The following is a 19,247-nucleotide window of genomic DNA, read 5'->3' as shown; positions in this document are numbered from 1 at the left end:
CTAAAACAATCCCAGGAAGACCCCTACCTGCTTCATCACTTTATCCTTTTCTGACCATATGGATGTAGAGTCTCAGTTAGTTGGAAAAGATGTCAGGGCTACTGTTCCTATCTCCAGTTCACTCACATATCCAGAAAAAGACCCAAAACTCCAGTAGCAAGATGACCAGTAGTGGTATATGACTGAAGCTGCCATGAAAATCAAGAATCAAGTCAACTACCACTGACTCTGGCCAGAAGGAGACTTTGGAAGAGATCATTCAGAGAAGATTCTGCGTGACTCTAGAGAAGGCTATTTATGTACAGTGAAGACTTACATTATGAAATTGACAAGAGAGTTGATACGAAAGAGAGCAAATGACAAAAGTAGGTTTTCAAGGTCAAAAAATATGGAGAGGATTTTTTAAAAATGTTTTCAAAGTTCCCTAGCATCTCATCTAGCCCCACATTAACTCTGAAACAGAACTGGTAAACAACATTGTCTCAGTTCACCAACAAAAATAAAAAATAACATTTACAGAACAAATAGTGTATGACAGTCATTGTGCTATGCACTTTAAACAAATTTCTAATCTAATCCTCATGACAACCCATGAGTTAAGTCTTATTATTATTCCCATTGCTCATATGAAAAAACTTGGGTATAAATAAATTAACTAATTTTTCTCAAGAACACACAGCTGATATAAATCAGATTCTAGATTCGAATCTAGGACTATCTATATTACCCCTCAACTTAACAACATAAGGTCAGTAACAGGCACTATTGGTTGCTTAGGCAAAACTATCATTTCAACTATTACCACTTTGGGCCATATATTTTTTTCTTTCTTGCAGACTCCTTATTTTATTTTACTGTTCAACCTCTTTCCTAGAGGTTGTGCTTAGAGATGCTCCTATCCCCATCTACTGTGTGTTAGATCTTGTTTAGTTGAAGATACTCACGGTAAATCTTTCCCCTTGTGCAGGGATTGGTTTAGAAAGTTGCAAATGACCTAGTCCGGACTGAAGAGATATGGGAAGAGAGTTTCTGGAGAGTTTTTAACAAGGAATTTCTAGATTAAAAAAAAATGGCCCCTTGTCCCAAAAGATAGTGGTCATCTCCTACTGTGCTCTGTGGACCTCAGTTTGTAATGACTGGAGATCCTGCAGCTCTCTTGCTACCATGGGGGTGATCCATCCTACTTGCTGAGCGTGGTAGAACAGAATGATGGAAAGAACTTGAGTTATTAAGCTGTTGTATTAATCAACCCTAGAATTATTCCAGTTTTGGACTTCCTGCTAGGTGATATAACAATGAATTTTTTGTGGTTTACGCCAGTTGTGTTTTTGTATACTGCCGAAAGTTTTGCATTATTTTTTGAATTTTGATACTAATTTCAAATGAATAAATCCTTTAGGTAACTCGCCTTCTTTTGAAATTTGGTGCTGATGTAAATGTAAGTGGTGAAGTTGGAGATAGACCTCTCCACCTAGCATCCGCAAAAGGATTCTTGAATATTGCAAAACTCTTGATGGAAGAAGGCAGCAAAGCAGATGGTAAGATTATGCGTTTAAAATACCTTTGCTATCATTTGCTTTATGCATACTTTTTACTTGTAATTCTCTTACTAGAGAATAATCTTGAAGTTGACTAATCCTGTAGTCATGTACTTATTTACTCCACAAGTCATAATTTATCTTTAATATGTTTATTAGGCCTATATGTGAATCCTTCTTTACATGTTTTAGCTCAATTCTTAATATATTAGATGCTCCAGTGAAAGTAAAGAGTTCTCTTAGATAAATTAGTTGTCTTTGCTGTTGTTCACTGATCTTTTATAAATTGAGACATTATTTACTTCTAACAAATTCTCAAATCTCAAGTATATAACCTGATGAATATTTCTGTATGTATACATCCATTGAAAACCACCCAGATCAAGATTTAGAATATTTCATCACTCTGAAATTTTCCCTTATGCACTCATCTCAGGTAAATAGACTTTACCCCCAAAGGTAATTAATATTCTGAATTTTATTCCTATATATAGTTTTTTCTGTTCTTGAAGTTTGTATAATTTTATGACTGGCTTCTTTTGCTCAACAAGATGATTTGGACATATATCCATGTTGTTGTATGGATCATAGTTTGTTCTTTTATATTGTTGAAGATTACATGAATATACCATAATTGGTATATCCATTCTTCTCCTAGTAGACATTTTAATATTTCTAATGTTCTTTTGTTATGAATACAATTGCCAGTAACATTCTTATTCAAGTCTTTTTGTGGACATATATGTTCATCTCTCTTGTGTGTGTGTATATATGTATCACACACACACATATATATGAGAGAAATGATAATTCGAAAGGTAATAATGCATATGTTTAATGTTTTAGGAAATTTCTAGACAGTTCTCCAAAATGTTTGTACTATTTTAAAATCTTACAACAATATATGAGAATTTCAGTTGCTTCCCACAGCATCCCTAATATTTGATATTATATTACTATACTTTTTAATAGAGTTTGAGTGTGATCCATTTGGGGAAAAAAAAAATTAGAATACATAGAAGGACTTCAGAATTGGTTGATGGAATAGAATTTCCTTTCATTTTTATTTTCTTAATTATAAAATAAATTTTGGAAAGTTGATTATAACTATTGAAAAATTTCTTTTTTTCACTTTTCCTCACAAACTTTATTTTTTGACAAAAAGTCACTCAGAGTTGCATCTTGCCATTAAATTCTCTAAGGCATATCCAACATTCTTCCATTGACCCCCAAGAGACCCAATTAAAAGCCCAGCTGTAAGAACTGCTGGCCTTTGCAGCGGGAACAGTACACATTTCCAACAGGACACGGTTGTCAAATCTCTAGAACTGCCAGTTCCTTCGTCCAAAATTCAGATTGATATTTAGTTAATAAAGCTAATCAATGTTTTTTATCTACCCATAAGGAATACACAAAGTCTCCTAGAGACAACTGTGGCAAGAGACTAGGGTAATTTCCAGTTTCTAAGTTGTAAACAGGGGCCACTTTATTTTGTAAAATTTCAGAAACATAGCTTGCATTGTTTTCTATACGCCAGTATGCAGTAACTCAGGCAGCTACTTTAGAGCATTATTATAAACAACCTATGTTGTCAGGATATAAGGAATGCTGTTCCTGGGACCTTGTTTAAGCAGTCTCTTTCATTTTGTTAGTTTAGAATAGGCATACGTACACCTGTGGAAACCACTGAACACATAATCGTGTTTTTGAAACTGCCTCACTCTTCCAAGAGGTCAGGAACTGCATCACTTTTTCATTTTATTATTGATGCCAAGCTTAGCTTTTTATTCCTCTGTACAACTCCAGAGCTCAGTAGTGTCAAAATGAATGTCATTTATGATCAGCATGTCTCTAGGATCAAAAGACTCCTCTGCAAAAGGCATTGAAATGTGTAATACTACAGCCACATCCCCCTTACATGCCAGCATCATATGGTACAATTTTTAACATTTTCTTTGTGGTGCATGCAAGTATTACATGCCTCCTACTCAACTATTTTATAAAATCAAGAGACAGCATGACTCAGATTTTTAAGTATTTTTATTTCTTTCTAGTACACGCTTGATATTTAAGTTCCATTTGCACTTCAACCAATCGCAAAAAAATAAACCAGAAGATCTGCTATGCCAATGGACACTGTGCAGGACTTATTATCAGTGAGTTCACTTATTCTAAAATGTAGTAAGCCTCCAAATGATTTATTTTAGATCTGGACCCTGCCTGTGGTAAATGGACATAGCAGAAAGATTAAGTAAATAGCCCCCAAAAGAGTACAATTTGAAATCCAGTATTTACAGTATGTTTCCATGGTAACAGAATGTCACAAATGAAAATAAATTCAGGTTGCAAAATTACCCAAAATGTAATTCTGAAAGCACCTTCTTTAGTTCAGCATGTTTGGAAGACTGACCTATTCAGTTAGGTATGTTTTAAGTCTCTGTTCTGCTTCTTTGTATCTCTTAGGGTAATGAAAAAGAAGTGTAATGCCCCCTAAATGAGATTGAAAAGGTTAAAATATTGATGGACTGCACAAGAAAAAAATAGTGATACAGTCTTCAAAATATACCATTTTGATAATGTTAAAAATTGAAAAATTTACATTTAGAATTAATAATTTTTATCATCTTAATCATAAATGCTATATTTCTTTTAAATAACACAATCCTTGTGACTGGATGGAGCTAGATATTACAGAAAGCCACAAAAAATTTCTAGAACATGCCCAGCCATAGGAAGTGTTTTATTTTTTGAAATACAGCTTCTTGGATGTATTACATAGATCTGTTACTGAAAGCTTATTAAAGACAGACCTGGGAGTAATTTTAAAGAGCTTGTAGGACCTGCTGATATTGCTTGGTTAATCTGGAAAATTTTATTTTATTTTTAGGGTCAATAAGCAGAAATAAAGAAGAAACAGCACCCGTTCACCCAATATTCAATATTTCTTTCAAAAGACATCACTATATACCCACTCTCTTCTAAACAGAGCACCAGGCACTAGATATTTTCCCAATAATGATTTGCATGTATTTTTTGTTTTAAATTCTCCTTTATATGTTTCTCAATAAGATGCTAAGTTGGAGCACATAGAATGTTATTCATGCATTCAATTTTTCTAAGATACAATAATATATTTTCTTTTTTGTCTTTGCAAATTGGTCCAAGACAAAACTAAATACATCACAGTGACTGAAGCAAAAACAGAAGTGTATACACATAAATTCTATGTCTGATTCCATATTTGTCCTGGCTTGTTCCTTCAGTTGGTATTTACATCTTCTGTGAAGGGAATAATGTTTCAGCCACTGCAGATAATTCACCAAGTAAATAACCTAATTTGAAGTTTACTGATTCAGTTGGAGAGGAATACTGGGTGGGGCCAAGGATGGCCAAAGGCAAATTATAAATTAATAGAAGATTGCACTGCATTCTGCTTTGCAGTTTTCCATCTGAACCTTAAGAATTCTTATGTCACGCTCCAGATGCCCTGGACTCCTGACTGTTCTCAAACACTGACTTGTGGCATTGACTTTCCCTGGCTTAGAACAGAATGTGAACAAAGGAAAAGCTTTTTTAAAAGGGATATAATCAAAAGAACCAAGAACATTCTTCTGAATGAAAGGTGTCTTTTTTCAACTACTCATTAATAAAAAAAGATTCAAAGGTTTGTTTTTAATAACAGTCTTGGGAGGAGAAGCTCAATGACTTTGTTAAAGATTTCCCTTTGGCTTAAAATCTTGCAGGAAAATAAAATGAGGATGATTGTCTACAAATACAGCAACTACAAGGCCTAATTAAGACCCTGTCTAGATTGACAAAGTAATCAAACAATAAAACAAATGGCTTTAGAGCAGTTGATTCCATTATTTTAGTTTTAAAAATTATTAAAGCCAGATTAGGAATTGAGCAGTTTTTCAGTTGTTATTACTTCAGGACTGTAATTATTGACTGTTTAACTAGACTGTAAGTTGTTTGAGAGTATAGACTCTGCATTTATACCTGTTATTAGCTTTGGACATAGCAGATTTCTAAGAGGGACATTAGTAAAAAGGTTAAGTAACTTTTATTAAATGTCTAGTATATGATAGGCATCATGCTTGATAGAGGTTTTCCAATCATGATCCTCTTTATTCTTTTCAGCATCCCTGGAACAATGATCTTATTACATTCATTGTTACTGATAAGACATCCATACCTCCAACACTAGCTTAATGGCTAATACGTAGTGATCATTTGATTCTTGTTGAGGAATGAGAGTATATCTGTCAAGTATTTTTTTCTTTCAAGTATTAGAAACTAACTCTTGCTAATTTAGTCATAAAATGAGTAGATTAAAGGATATCATGTAGCACATAGAATCTTCTTCAGAACAGAGTAGAAAGCCATGTTTGAAGTTCTCACAGTGAGGAACAACATCCAAAATCATGCCCAAATGTGGTCCTGTGAAGATGCACTGCCACCCTTGCTAGGCACACATAAATTCTTGTGCTTCTGATGCCAACAATGCAGGACATTGAATTTGTGGCTGGAATTGCTACCATGGGAAATTGGATGGAGCTACTGCCACCACTGCCACGTTGCCAAGATAGATTAGGCCTTGCTTTTTATGTCATCAGCTCTGAAGTCAGTCTCATATGATGTGTTGATTGAAGGAGTCTACAGATAGGTGTCCAGACCAGGGAACTGTTGAGAGTAAAAGTGTCATTAAGAATTATTCCAGGAAAACAAGTCTAAACTAGGACATATGGTCACCCTCTGCTAATTCTGTTCCCTAGCTGCAAAGAGATCATGGAAAGCACATTTTCTGCTTCTATGATAGAATGTGGTCTTGGCTTCTCATTAGTACTTGCAGTATACGGAATTACCCAAACATCAGAAGAGGTTATAAGGCTGGGTGTTCCAAAGAGAAGGACAAATGTGCACTACTGAATGAAGAATTGAATTTTAAATAACCTGTCTAAAGTAAAACAATTAATGAGGTCTGCCTAAGTCTAAAGCACTTTTTCTTTCATAATACCATGCTTTGCATAGTGTACTATGGTAATTTTCAGCTAAGGATATACATCAGAGCTGTTTACAACAGTGTTGTAAACATACAGGTTGTGGGGCCCCACTCTAACCTACTGAACCCAAATCTCTGGGAATGGTGCTCTGGCCAGGATCTGTAATTCTTAACATCATTCAGAGAAAAAAAAAAAATTAATTTGAAAGGTGATCCTTGTGGAAATAAGGCCACGTGTACCTTTTGGATGCTATTAGTTTCCCAAACTGTTCCATTGTTTGAGATAGATTTGATTTAATGTGTTCCATAGAATTTATGGAAGCTAGAAGGAAACCTGTTTAATGTAGTAGTAAGCAATAGAATAAACTTATAATTTTAAAAATTGGTCGCCCTTAACTTCCTTTATTATTATCATTAACTGGCATTTCCAGGAATCACTCAGGTACTTAGAAATGTCCATGGTACTATACATATGAAGGTTGAAAAACAAAGAATTCCAGATAACATATCCTTTTCTCTCTTGCTGATAACAGTGAATGCTCAAGATAATGAAGACCATGTCCCGCTCCATTTCTGTTCTCGATTTGGACACCATGATATAGTTAAGTATCTGCTGCAAAGCGATTTGGAAGTTCAACCTCATGCTGTTAATATCTACGGAGATACTCCCTTGCACCTGTGAGTATTATGTAGCGTTCCATAGGTCCTCCAGGTATACTGCATGTACTTGCTTACAATATTAACAAGATATTTTCTTCAAATCTAGGGCATGCTACAATGGCAAATTTGAAGTTGCCAAGGAAATCATCCAAATATCAGGAACAGAAAGTCTGACTAAGGAAAACATCTTCAGTGAAACAGCTTTTCATAGGTAAAAGAATATTTAAGTGCAATAGCCACTAAACTTAGCCGACACTCTAAAGCACCTGAAGTTGTGTGCATAAAGCAAGAACAAATAATGGCAGATGTTGCAATCAGAGAGCAATAGCAGAGGTAGGGCAGAGGACAAAGAGCCCGAGCTAGATGCATGGAAGAAAAGGTGGAGGCAGATGCTGCAGTCAGTACAACAGATGGGGCCGAAGCCAGATGCTGCGTTCCTGGCAGCAGCCACAAAGACAGGGACTGATGTTGCCAAGGCAACAGGCATATCAACATCTGTAAGCATATTGCTTCTATTCCTCTTCACTCCATGGAAAGCTGCCAAAAAGGGATGCTCCCATAATCCTCCTCCAACAAGAATCTCATTACCAGAATTCATCAGCATTAAATGTGACACTTTTTTCCTTTCCACTTAAACCTTACGTGAAAATGTGTCTACCTATCTAAAACATCCATCTGTCAGCCTGTAAAAGCCTAGTCAGGGTGGCCACTCAAATACCTAAGAAAGCATTAGCTCTTCTCTAGGAATTCTTGAGAGCCCTTTACGGTGTGCTCTAGAAAAGCACACTGAAGGAACAGCTGGCATTAGAAAAGTTGCAACCAAAAATAAAAGGAGAGAAAAAGAAAAGAAAGAAAAGGTTGCTAATAAGTCAGAGCGATAGTTCCCTAAAATGCCCAAAAGGAAGGTGGATGTTTTATAAAATCTAAGGCCTTCATTTTTAATGAGTAACTGTTTTGCTATAACAGTAAAGGCATAGTTTGTAGTAATTTGTATTTAGTAGGTCTTGAAAATTAGTTCGTTTGCCTACATATTACATATTTTTTATTAGTTTGTAACCTCTAAAAATGTATTTGAGACTAATTTGTTGTTCACATAAAGTTTTTGTATTGCATTGATGAATAATAAAAATGAGGAGACTCTCTTTTTTTCTCACCAAACTATAATTAAGCTTGTGCTTCTGCATTAGGCATCAACCTGTCAAATTTCACATACATTTCTAGATTTTTCTTGTCAGCCAAAGACTTGGTCAAAAAAAACGGTGAAGTAAAACCACCATTTATGCAATAGTGACCATATGCCAGATGATTTGCATCCATTATCTCGTCTAATCCTCACAACGTTTTATGAAGTTGGATTTATTATCTCTCTTTTACAGAAGAGAAAATTGAGGATCAGAAAAGCTAAGTAACTTGCCAAAGTTTCTTATGGATAGAAAATAATGTTGCAAATGCCTACCTAATTCTAAATCCTGTGCTTTTTACATTTCTTCATGTTCTAGTACCAAAATATTTTGTCTGTTTTCTACACACTCAGTAACAGAACAGATGCAAGAACTCCTTAGATCATACCTTCAGTCAAACGGTTCACTGGAATCTGTCCCTGCAGGGGACAGTTGGCAGAACTGATATGTACTGGTTGCTGGTATTCTCTTTCCCATTAGGTCATGCCTGTTACAGCTGACACCTCAGGCTAGTTTTCAGATCATTTTGCTACTTCATGCACTAAAATTGAAACCAACTGTAATCAGAGGGTGACTGTCACCTCCAAAAGATTGTCTATATGAGAAGATTTGTGAAGTGAGTTGAAAGTATATACCCAATTGTTTTATTTTGTGTAAGCCTGTGGCTACTCAGAGTTAACAGATTAATGTTTTTGTTGTATTCATTTTAAGAAAATATTTATAAAAGAATCTCCTTTTACATGAGGAATTCACTCTGAATATGAATTTTTCTATATACAATCATAGTATTTTGCACAGAGTAAGCACTCAGCACATTTCTGTTGTGGTTTTCATATGTATACACACACATATATTTATATTATATATATTTATATAAATATATGTGTGTATATAGATGTACACATATACACATATATGTGCATGTATATATGTGCATGTATGTATATATACACCCATATGTATACATATATATGTACATATATTCAGAACTCATTTTCTGTAAGTAGTTTCTTTGAAAAACAGCAATGAATCAATATTAAATGTGTACTGTTATGGGTCGTATTTATAATGCAAATAGTTAATGGCATGATATATTGCACTGAGATGGTAGTTTTTTTATTCACTCAATAATTCAAGAAAGAGTTATTAAAGACCTACCTTGTGTTGCTGCTACTAGGGACATTAAGATGACAGGATTCTTTCCGTCCTTAAAATAGCACTATTATAAGGTATCAAGGTAAACAGAGGTGTATCCAGTACCATATCACAGTGTGATAAGCACTGCAAGACTGAAATTACAAAGAAGCAGAGGGGTCAGCAATGAATTCTGCCTTTGGTTCATTAGAATACTTCATATTCAGTTTAATCGGATGAAGAATGAATGGTATCATAAAAGAAAAATGACTTAGGCAATGCCATCCTCGGAGGAGGAAATGCTAAGGCCCAGTGAACTCCCTCTTTTTTCTAGAACAAAGTCCCTATGCCCTTCCTTTAGCCATTATTTAGTTGGGGCTTTGCCCAATGCTAGTTCCTTCCAGTCACTTATTACATACCTCATATCTCTTCATGATTTGAATATGGAGTATTGTTAGTTAACAAGTGATAGCCAAAGCAGAGGTATGAGGGAAACTACAGGAAAAGAACATTTATGAGAGAATTACTAATCAAAAAGTTAAATCCAGTAGTCATTACTAGACATGTTAATTTCATACAAAATCTTTTTCTCAGTGCATGTTAGCTTTCCCAGTAAACAGTAGAAATCAGAATTTCAGCTAAGTATTTCAACAAATCTATTTGAAAAATTTATCTAAAAAAATCTTATTTCCTTGCATCTTGAAAATTATTAATTTTTCCACAAATACTTTCTCACAACTGGAAAGAGCTGATAATGAAATGTCCTCTACAATTTGTAATGTGATTCTATAAGCATTAATTCACTTGAAATTTCAGCATCAATTTGGCAACTTGAGAAAGTATTGTCTATCCTTGTTTTATAGATAGTAAAACTAAAACTCACAGAGGTCAAAGAACTTGTTCAGGACCTCTGATTTGTGTGTGGCAGAATTCTGGATTTTGAGTCCACAACTAATGCTCCTTCAGTAAAATGAAAGCTTTGGGATCTTACTCTCTGGTCAAGGAAGTGTTTGAAGAGACAGTAGATGCTTTTACCGGGAATAATTTCAGATTGTGGCCTGGATTTGACTAAAACTCGCAGAACTCTCCTGAATTTCTAATTTGATTGCCCTGCAGAATAATTCCTAGGTCCTGCAGCTAAAAATGCATGGATCTCTTACATCTTATGTCCTTTTATGAAAAATAACTAATATCCCTGAAAACATTTGATAAAAAACACTAGAAATTTTATACAACTCTTTTCTTAAAGATCCAGATGTGAGAATCTTTAGAATTTTTCTCACCATATATCCACGTTTTTATTTAGCCTTTGTAGATGGTGCTTATTTATTTTTCATCACCTCCTCCCTTTTCTGTTTCTTTGGCTCTCTTATATACATGTGTGCATCTAGAATGCCTGACTTAATCAGGGCTGCATTTTTCTGTTAGGACTGCCATAAAGAAATACCACAGACTAGGTGGCTTAAGCAACAGAAATTTATCATTTCACAGTTCTGGAGGATAGAAGTCCAAGATCAAGATGTCAACAGATTTGGCTTCTCCTGAGGCCTCTTCCCTTGGCTTGCAGATGGCTGCCTTCTTGCTGTGTCTTCACATGGCTGCCTGTCTGTCTATGTCACCTGTGTCTTCATCCCAGATTCTTCTAATAAGGATGTCAGTCATATTGAATTGGGGCCCACCCTAATGACCCCATTTTAACTTAAGTACCTCTTTAAAGACACAATCCCTAAATACAGTCTCATTGTCAGGTTATGGGGGTTATACCTTTAACGTATGATTTTTTGAGGTGTAGGGGAGAGGGCACAATTTAGTCCATAACAAGGGCCTTCTATCTTTCTTGTTTTATGTTTTTTCAGTGCTTGTACCTATGGCAAGAGAATTGACCTAGTCAAATTTCTTCTTGACCAGAACGTCATAAACATCAACCACCAAGGAAGGGATGGGCACACTGGTAAGACTGTGATGAAAACATCACTAGTTCTAGATGCTTATTAATGATTAAGAATGACGGTATGCAAAGAGATGTGGGGGCATTGGGAGTGCTCAACTCCAGTAGGAAAGGGTATTTTATCAACTGGCATCATTTATAATTGATAATGACTGATAATAATGAAAAGCAGACTGACTTGGTCAATTTTATTATTGTGTTAAATTATTTGCAGTCAATGCATCCTCTTATGACCTGCACTAGGGACAGACTGATCACACTGCTCTGCCCTTGATTTGGTGATCAAAAAAAAAAAAAAAAAAAACAAACCTGTATCAGGTCTTTGTTCTTTTACTTGTGGAAAGATGCTAACACTTGTTCTTGGTAATTACGGTGGATGTAGAAATACTATAATTGTACTGAGGAAAAGACAGTCTCTATAGAAGACTGAGTACAATAGAATACCCGTTTTGCTTAAAGTAATGTCTCTTTTGGTCAATAATAAAATGAGTTCTTTATCAAAGAAATCAATCCTTACTTCATACCTTTGGAAATAATGCTATTATGTGGTGATAACTGTCTTTTGAAAATTTGGGGTGCAGTTTTTCTTTTTTCTCCTTTTGTTCTTTCAATTCTTTTCTGTTACAGGATTACACTCTGCTTGCTACCACGGTCACATTCGCCTGGTTCAGTTCTTACTGGATAATGGAGCTGATATGAATCTAGTGGCTTGTGATCCCAGCAGGTCTAGTGGTGAAAAAGATGAGCAGACATGTTTGATGTGGGCTTATGAAAAAGGTATATTTTTAATCATCGTATCTCTATAGTGATACATTGAACTGTGTGCATAGATTATGTCAGTGCATCAATAATTACTTTGCTTACATGACTTGAACACTCTCATTTCTTCTGTAGATTTTACTTGAGTTTCTGGGGCCTTGGATCAAAGAGTCCAATACACTGTAATCAGAGAAGGCAACTCCTAGGCTGCAGATGAGCCAAAGGCATTCTCAGTATTGGCACTTTGAAAGGAAATAGTCACATTTCTAAGTACCAGAGAAACAAAATTGTGATAGCTAATGATAGTAGAGTGGGCTCAAAGCTAATCTTTATCTCTTATATGGGGGAATTTTGATGTGGTTTCAAATTTATAAGAAAGAAGTGAGTGCAATGGGGGAGAAAAGAAATATTTGTCAGATCTAACCCTGCTGACAATGCCTGTGCTAGAAAAATGTGAGGGAGCCAAGTGTAAACTTATTTGAATATAAACTTATTTGCTGAAGTATAAACTTATCTGAGCTCAAAGTGGTGAAAACTTGAGATCTGGTATGAGAACAACTGGATTGAAATCAAGCCATATTATTTGACCTTGTGCAAATTATTTAATATTTCTCAGCTCCATTTTCTTCATCTGAAAAATAAGGATTATAACTTCTACTTCATAAGATTGTAAGGATTAAATGAGATAATATACGCAAATTGCTTAGAACAGTGGCTGACACAAAATAAATACTAAGTAATTGCTATTTTAGTGTGATAGCAATGTACTAGTAGTAACTCAGAAATAAAGATGATTGATAACAAATTCATCATTTCAAAGGAGAAGTAACCAAAGACACTCAGATGGTGAAAAGCATCTTTGTAATTGTTATTGAGATATATTTGCCTCATAAGCGAGCTCTCCATAGACACATACACTCCTAAGGAGTTTAGATTTTTATGAAAGAATACATACTCTTTTATGAAAGAGTATATATTGTCTTTGAAATTACAGGTTATAATTGAATACTTTTAAAAATATACCAGATTTTAAAGTCACATTTTAATTGTTATTTTAACTTTTGATGACTGCATTGTCTTTTTACGATATTAAAAATATATAAAGAAACATAGTTATCTTTTTAAATACTAGAATCCTAAAAGATTGTACTGAAAATAGCAATTATTAAGCTATAAGATTTCCTAGCCTACCAAGTTGATTTAAAAGGTTTTCTGACTAAAGTGGGATATGGGCCAGGCATGGTGGCTCACGCCTGTAATCCCAGCACTTTGGGAGGCCAAGGTGGGCAGATCACGAGGTCAGGAGTTCGAGACCAGCCTGGCCAACATGGTGAAACCCTGTCTCTACTAAAAATACAAAACTTAGCTGGGTGCAATGGTGGATGCTTGCAATCTCAGCTACTCTGGAGGCTGAGGCAGGAGAATCATTTGAACGCTGGAGGCAGAGGTTGCAGTGAGCTGAGATCACGCCATTGCACTTCAGCCTGGCGAGAGGGCGAGACTCCGTCTCAAATAAATAAATAAATAAGGTGAGATACGAAAGTCCATCAATGAAAGAAGAAATATAGTCTGATGTATGAAAATGAGGGGCTGTTGTAAGCATGCAGTAAGTGTATAGACAAAGAGAGAGAAAAATGTACAGGTCTGAAGACTGCTAGTAGAAAAACAATATGGGAGTTACTTTAATAAAGACAAGTGAGCAGACATAGAATATTAAGTAATGAGTTAGATATAGGCCTGCTGTGTTTTGGTGGGCTTAGTTTGCTTTTTATTTGAATATTGTATAAATGCAAACACATATACCTTTGCACATATTATAACTGTATAGCTCAATGAATTTCACAGATTGAACTCACCCAGCACCCAAATGAAGAAACTGAACATAACAAGTCCCCTAAAAGCCCCATTGACATTCTCTTCCAATCACTCCCCTAAGGAGGTTATCATGCCTTCTTGTGGCATAGTTGTTTTGCCACTTTCTGCACGTTATATAAATGAAATGCTATGGTATGTACTTCTTTGTGTCTGGCTTTTTTCAGCCAACAATATGTGTGATTCATTCACATTGTTGCAGGCAGTTATAGATTGTTCATTCTTACTATTGTATAGTATAATGTTTTGTGACTATATCACAATTTTTTTAATTCGTTCTACTGTTTATGAACATTTGGATAATTTTCAATTTGGTGCAATTAAGAGTACTGTGTTATGAACATTCATATACACAGATATATGTCTTTCATTGAACATATGGTTGCATTTCTATTAGATATAAAGTTGTTGTACTTTGTATTAAAAAAATATAGGTAGCTCCATATCTAAATATCAATTGGAAAATCTTAAATGTTCTGAAATCTCAAGAGGCCTTACTAAATTCTATCTCCTCAACACACTGCATTTATTCAAGTGATTCTCAGACAGTGTCTCTCAAGAAATGTGAGCTTCAGTGTAAGACTGTTTACAAAGCATTAGTCTTCCAGAAGGCCGCTCAGAAATTGCTGCTGCAGCTATCTCTTCACAGGGGTTGGCTTTGTTTGTTTTTAGTTGATTGAGAGTGATAGTCGAAAACTGGCTTTACTTTTATTTTTTGTGGAATTCCACACTTTTATGAAACAATGAATCATTGTGTAAGCTTCTAAGATTTCCTATGAAATGTCAACAAAGATCCTTTAGCTTAGAGGACTTGCCCACTGGCCTCTGCAACATATGCTGTATTTGTCACCGTATTTGTTCAAACTAATGTGCCAGGCATCAGTGTTGCATTCCATTATTACTATGAATTTTAACAAATTGAATGTTTTTGCTCAAAAGACAGATGGATGTTTTGCATATGTTCTAGGGCAAAGCAAGGCAAATGACAAAATGAAATTGTTGCTATTTTTCTCTTCCTAAAAAAATGTTGCATTGTTTTCATGCGTTCAGGGAGAATTGAAGTGGCCTTGTTAATATTGTCAGCAGTGCACCTGTCCCTGTATCCTTTGAAACAAAAAGTGCTTCCCTGTCTCCTTGGAGAGGGAATTACTATATTAATTGATATGGCATACTAAGGAGTTCCCTGAGCAATTTCGAGGTAAAGTTGAGGAAGGACTAAAACTTTATTTGATGTAAGAATGGCCCCATTGTGGTTTACCATGTACCCTATCATATCTCGGGAGAGATAAACAAGAAGGGAGCTTCACAATCAAGGGTGTCTATTTGAATAGGTGTACTTTTGGATACATTCAATTTAAATAGTCCATCCTAGTCTAATATCTTAACAGAAAACTGTGGAGTCTTTCTCAGCAGCACCCGTCTCTGTCTGAATGGCTCTAAGTCAAAGTTTTCACCTGACCCAAGCTAAATTTTAGCTGACCTTCTTTCTACTATTCGGATATGGCACATTGAAGTGTGATTTGGAGTTCTGGAAGAGTTATATATACTCTTTTGGAATATTTTCAGAAAAGGGCTTACTCACTATGGTTCCCTGTGAAATCAGATATAAAGAATGCTTTCTATTTGCATAGCTCTTCTAACCTAAATATATCAAAATCAATCTTGAAAATAATTTTCCCGGTGACCTTCATCCTACACAGAAGCCTACTGTTTAAGTTTCAATATTTATTTGCCAGACTGCTTAGAGCTCCAATTTTACAGTATTTAGAGTGTTTCCCCTCCCCATCTCCCCCCTTCTTCGTTTCTACTATTCCATCTGAAAATGTAGCGATCGCTGTCTCACTCACTTGGATTTGTTCTGCCCTTTCCCTGTGGTACAAAGGACCTGTATGAATCAATTTAAATTGGTCAGAAGAAATAGCCAGCAGCCTGCTTATGTTCAAATCCTCTGCCCTAATCACTAGTATGGAAAACCCATTGAAAAGACCTACACATAATCTTACATCCATTGCATTAAAGATGAAACTGCCGAATTGAAAAGATCTCAGCCAATTAGAATTGAACACATAGCTCAATAGTGTGTTTGGCAGTTAGATTTGAAAAGGCTGCCTTTGACAAAGAAAAGCACTCCTTTATATCAGGCTGTTTAGGGTCAGAAAATAACCCAAACTAGAAACAGAACTAAAAACTTCTTATTCACTTCAGTGCTGACACCAGTTAAAGTAATACACAGAGGCTCCTATCACAATATATAATTACCCAGAATACAATATTTGTATACGGCAAAGGTGCCTAATTCACAGTGACAAGAAGCTGGAGGTGGAGAATTAGTGAATAAGTGAGCAAAAACAATAAAAATCAAGGCTCCTCTACCATGATATATACTTTGTTCATTCCTTTTGACAAGTATAGTATTGTGTGAATTATTTGTAGTAAATGTACTATAGTGTATTCTCTTAAAGTAATGAAATCTTACAGTCATGAGTTTCTACAGTTTTTAGACAGTAAAAAAAAACTGAGAGATGAGGGTGGGAGAGGAGTACAAGTAAGAAGAGAGAGATACATTACATTATTTGATAAATTTTCACCGGTGGATTATGAACTCCCAGGCTTTTTCTATATTGAATTCCTATCTATTTCAAGTTTAGTTACTTAGTTTAGTGATACTAGTTCAGTGTGCAAGAGTGAATTGGGGTAAGGAATCTATGTGTGAATTTTTGTTTTTGTATACTGGTTATCTTCTGACATGTTTAGCTGCTGTCTTTTAAAAAATGAGTAAAATAATCTCAACTCTCATTAGAATGGAAAGAACCTTCATCATTGCAGGGAGATAACTCACAAAAATGTTTTTTGAAATATAATAATGTAAGAATTCACATACTTAAAATGGATAGTAAAAGAGAACTTACGTTCATTGAGTATCTTTTACGTATGCATGTATATGTATATATAATTTAATCAAAGTAACCCTTTAAATTGTTATTATCTTTATTTTACAGATAAAGAGATTAAGACTTAGGGCTGTTGAGTCACACTTGCCCAACCCATGCAGTTGTTGAGTAGAGCGTCAATACCAAATAGGGGGTCTGTCTTATTGTAGAATTCAAGCTCTTACCAACACACTGTAAAATTAGATCTAAGCCAAAACTCCATCCTTATTATTTAATGACCTTGGGCAAGTTCTTTAACCTCTTTCAGCATTTACCCTCAAATTCAAAATGAGGATATTAATAACCACTTTACAGAATTCTGATGTGGTTTAAGGATAAGATTTAAGTGCTTGGCACATAACAGAGTCTCAATAAGAATGGCAGTAGATATTATTGGTAAATGCAGAGCAGAGATTCAATCGAATCCACCTAACTCCCAAATTTCATGGTCTTTCCTAGTTTATAACATGCTTTAGTGTACAGTTAGAAAATATGATATATTAGAATAGGCATCCACTATAAACCCTCTAATGAAGGGCTTATATTCTTGCCAAATGCCTCTGGACAATCCCTGCATATATAAAAGTGTGTGTTTTGTTATATTGGTATTTCTTATTTATGGCTCAAGTTATACCATTAATTTTAAGCCTCAGAACTGAAGCAAAATAAAGGAGATTTTGAAAATAACTAATCAAAATATTATGAAAGTAATCCAAAGACATTATTCTAATGTGCGTAGTTGCATGCAAATATATAAAACAATATTTTAAAACTATAGCACAAATTTGCAAGCCTCTTTCCTACAGCAGGGTTTTTCTCCACAGTCAAGGAGGAGTGTCAGAGAATTTGTGATCATATTTTCAAACTACCACACCAACTGACTGCTTGATTTCTTTGCTTGGATATCTGAGGACCCTGCAAAACCCAACAAGTTCAAAATTGAACTTAACTTTTTTTTTGTCCTCATGATTCTGTTTCTTCTACTATGTATCCTTTATTCAATCAGTCACTAAATGGTATTACCATCCACTTTGTCACTTAGGTCAGAAATCTTGAATGATGCTTGATTACCTTTACCTCCTTAACTTCTCCTCCCAGCACACATCCTATCCGTTCAATCAAAAAGTCTTCTTTATTTTGTTTAATAAGTACATTTTTAATCCATCCTTTTTTCTATTTTTTACTATCACTATTTTAGTTCAGATCGTCATAATACTTTTTATAATCCATTTTAATAACCTCATAACTGCCCTTTTTTGTCTTCAGCATTTTAAAATTTTCCAACTGTAGACAGAGATATAATTCAAGGTGCAAATAAGGCCATATTATTCCCCAGTCTAAAACCTTTCTCTGATATACTGTCACTCATAAGAAAAAGTCTCAGCTTGATATCATAACATACAGAGACTTTATCGTCTTGTGTACTTCTTGCCTCTTGAACCTCATATCCTCTTACTCCTGTTACATGGGCAACCCCAGATGCCACAACCATCATCATACTCACTAGATCACCAACATTCACTCAGTGTTCACTCTCTGTCATGCATGTTCTAAATACTTCACATATATTAACTTATGAAATCCACATAATAGCCCTGTGAGCCAGTGTCAATTCACTTAATAGGAATAGTATAAAACTGCTCATCATCTCTACACATATCATGTTATTCCATGTTTCCAAGACTTTTCTCATGACAGTCCAATCTGCTTTTATATCCTCTCTGTCCTCCCCATGTCACCCCATTCTTTAAATTTATGATTGCCACTTGGTCTTCAAGACTTAGTTTATGGAAGTCTCCTAGTCTTATTGAAGATTTCTAGAAAGTCTTCCCTGACATTCCAGTCTAGCACACACATCCTTTCTTTATATTTTATTTTGTTATATGCACATCTCTATCTCTGTGTTTACCACTTTATACTGAAACACTCTCTCCTCTTACCAAATTGTAAACTTCTTGAGAGCAAGCATTTGGGCCATTAATTCATTGTCTTCCAAAAATTTGAATTCTTTCTTCTTCTTCTTCTTCTTTTTTTTTTTTGAGACGGAGTCTTGCTCTGTCGCCCAGGCTGGAGTGCAGTGGCCGGATCTCAGCTCACTGCAAGCTCCGCCTCCCGGGTTCACACCATTCTCCTGCCTCAGCCTCCTGAGTAGCTGGGACTACAGGCACGTGCCACCACTCCCGGCTAGTTTTTTGTATTTTTTAGTAGAGACAGGGTTTCACC

General features: G+C 35.3%; 1 protein-coding gene across 1 annotated transcript in view; it reads left to right on the top strand.

Moving 5' to 3' along the window:
- Positions 1-19,247, top strand: part of TNNI3K (TNNI3 interacting kinase) — a 302,223-nt gene that overhangs the window by 100,401 nt on the left and 182,575 nt on the right. Inside the window, exons 7-11 of the mRNA XM_023209399.2 lie at positions 1,400-1,538; positions 7,074-7,218; positions 7,307-7,411; positions 11,372-11,466; positions 12,091-12,240. Of these exons, the coding sequence (XP_023065167.1) occupies positions 1,400-1,538; positions 7,074-7,218; positions 7,307-7,411; positions 11,372-11,466; positions 12,091-12,240 (634 nt within the window). The remainder of the gene's footprint in view (positions 1-1,399; positions 1,539-7,073; positions 7,219-7,306; positions 7,412-11,371; positions 11,467-12,090; positions 12,241-19,247) is intronic.

This window comes from Piliocolobus tephrosceles, chromosome 1 (assembly GCF_002776525.5).
Source record: "Piliocolobus tephrosceles isolate RC106 chromosome 1, ASM277652v3, whole genome shotgun sequence".
Taxonomy (NCBI): Eukaryota; Metazoa; Chordata; class Mammalia; order Primates; family Cercopithecidae; genus Piliocolobus; species Piliocolobus tephrosceles.
Note: the sequence above shows the minus strand (reverse complement) of the source record. Positions and strands in the feature narration are given on the sequence as shown.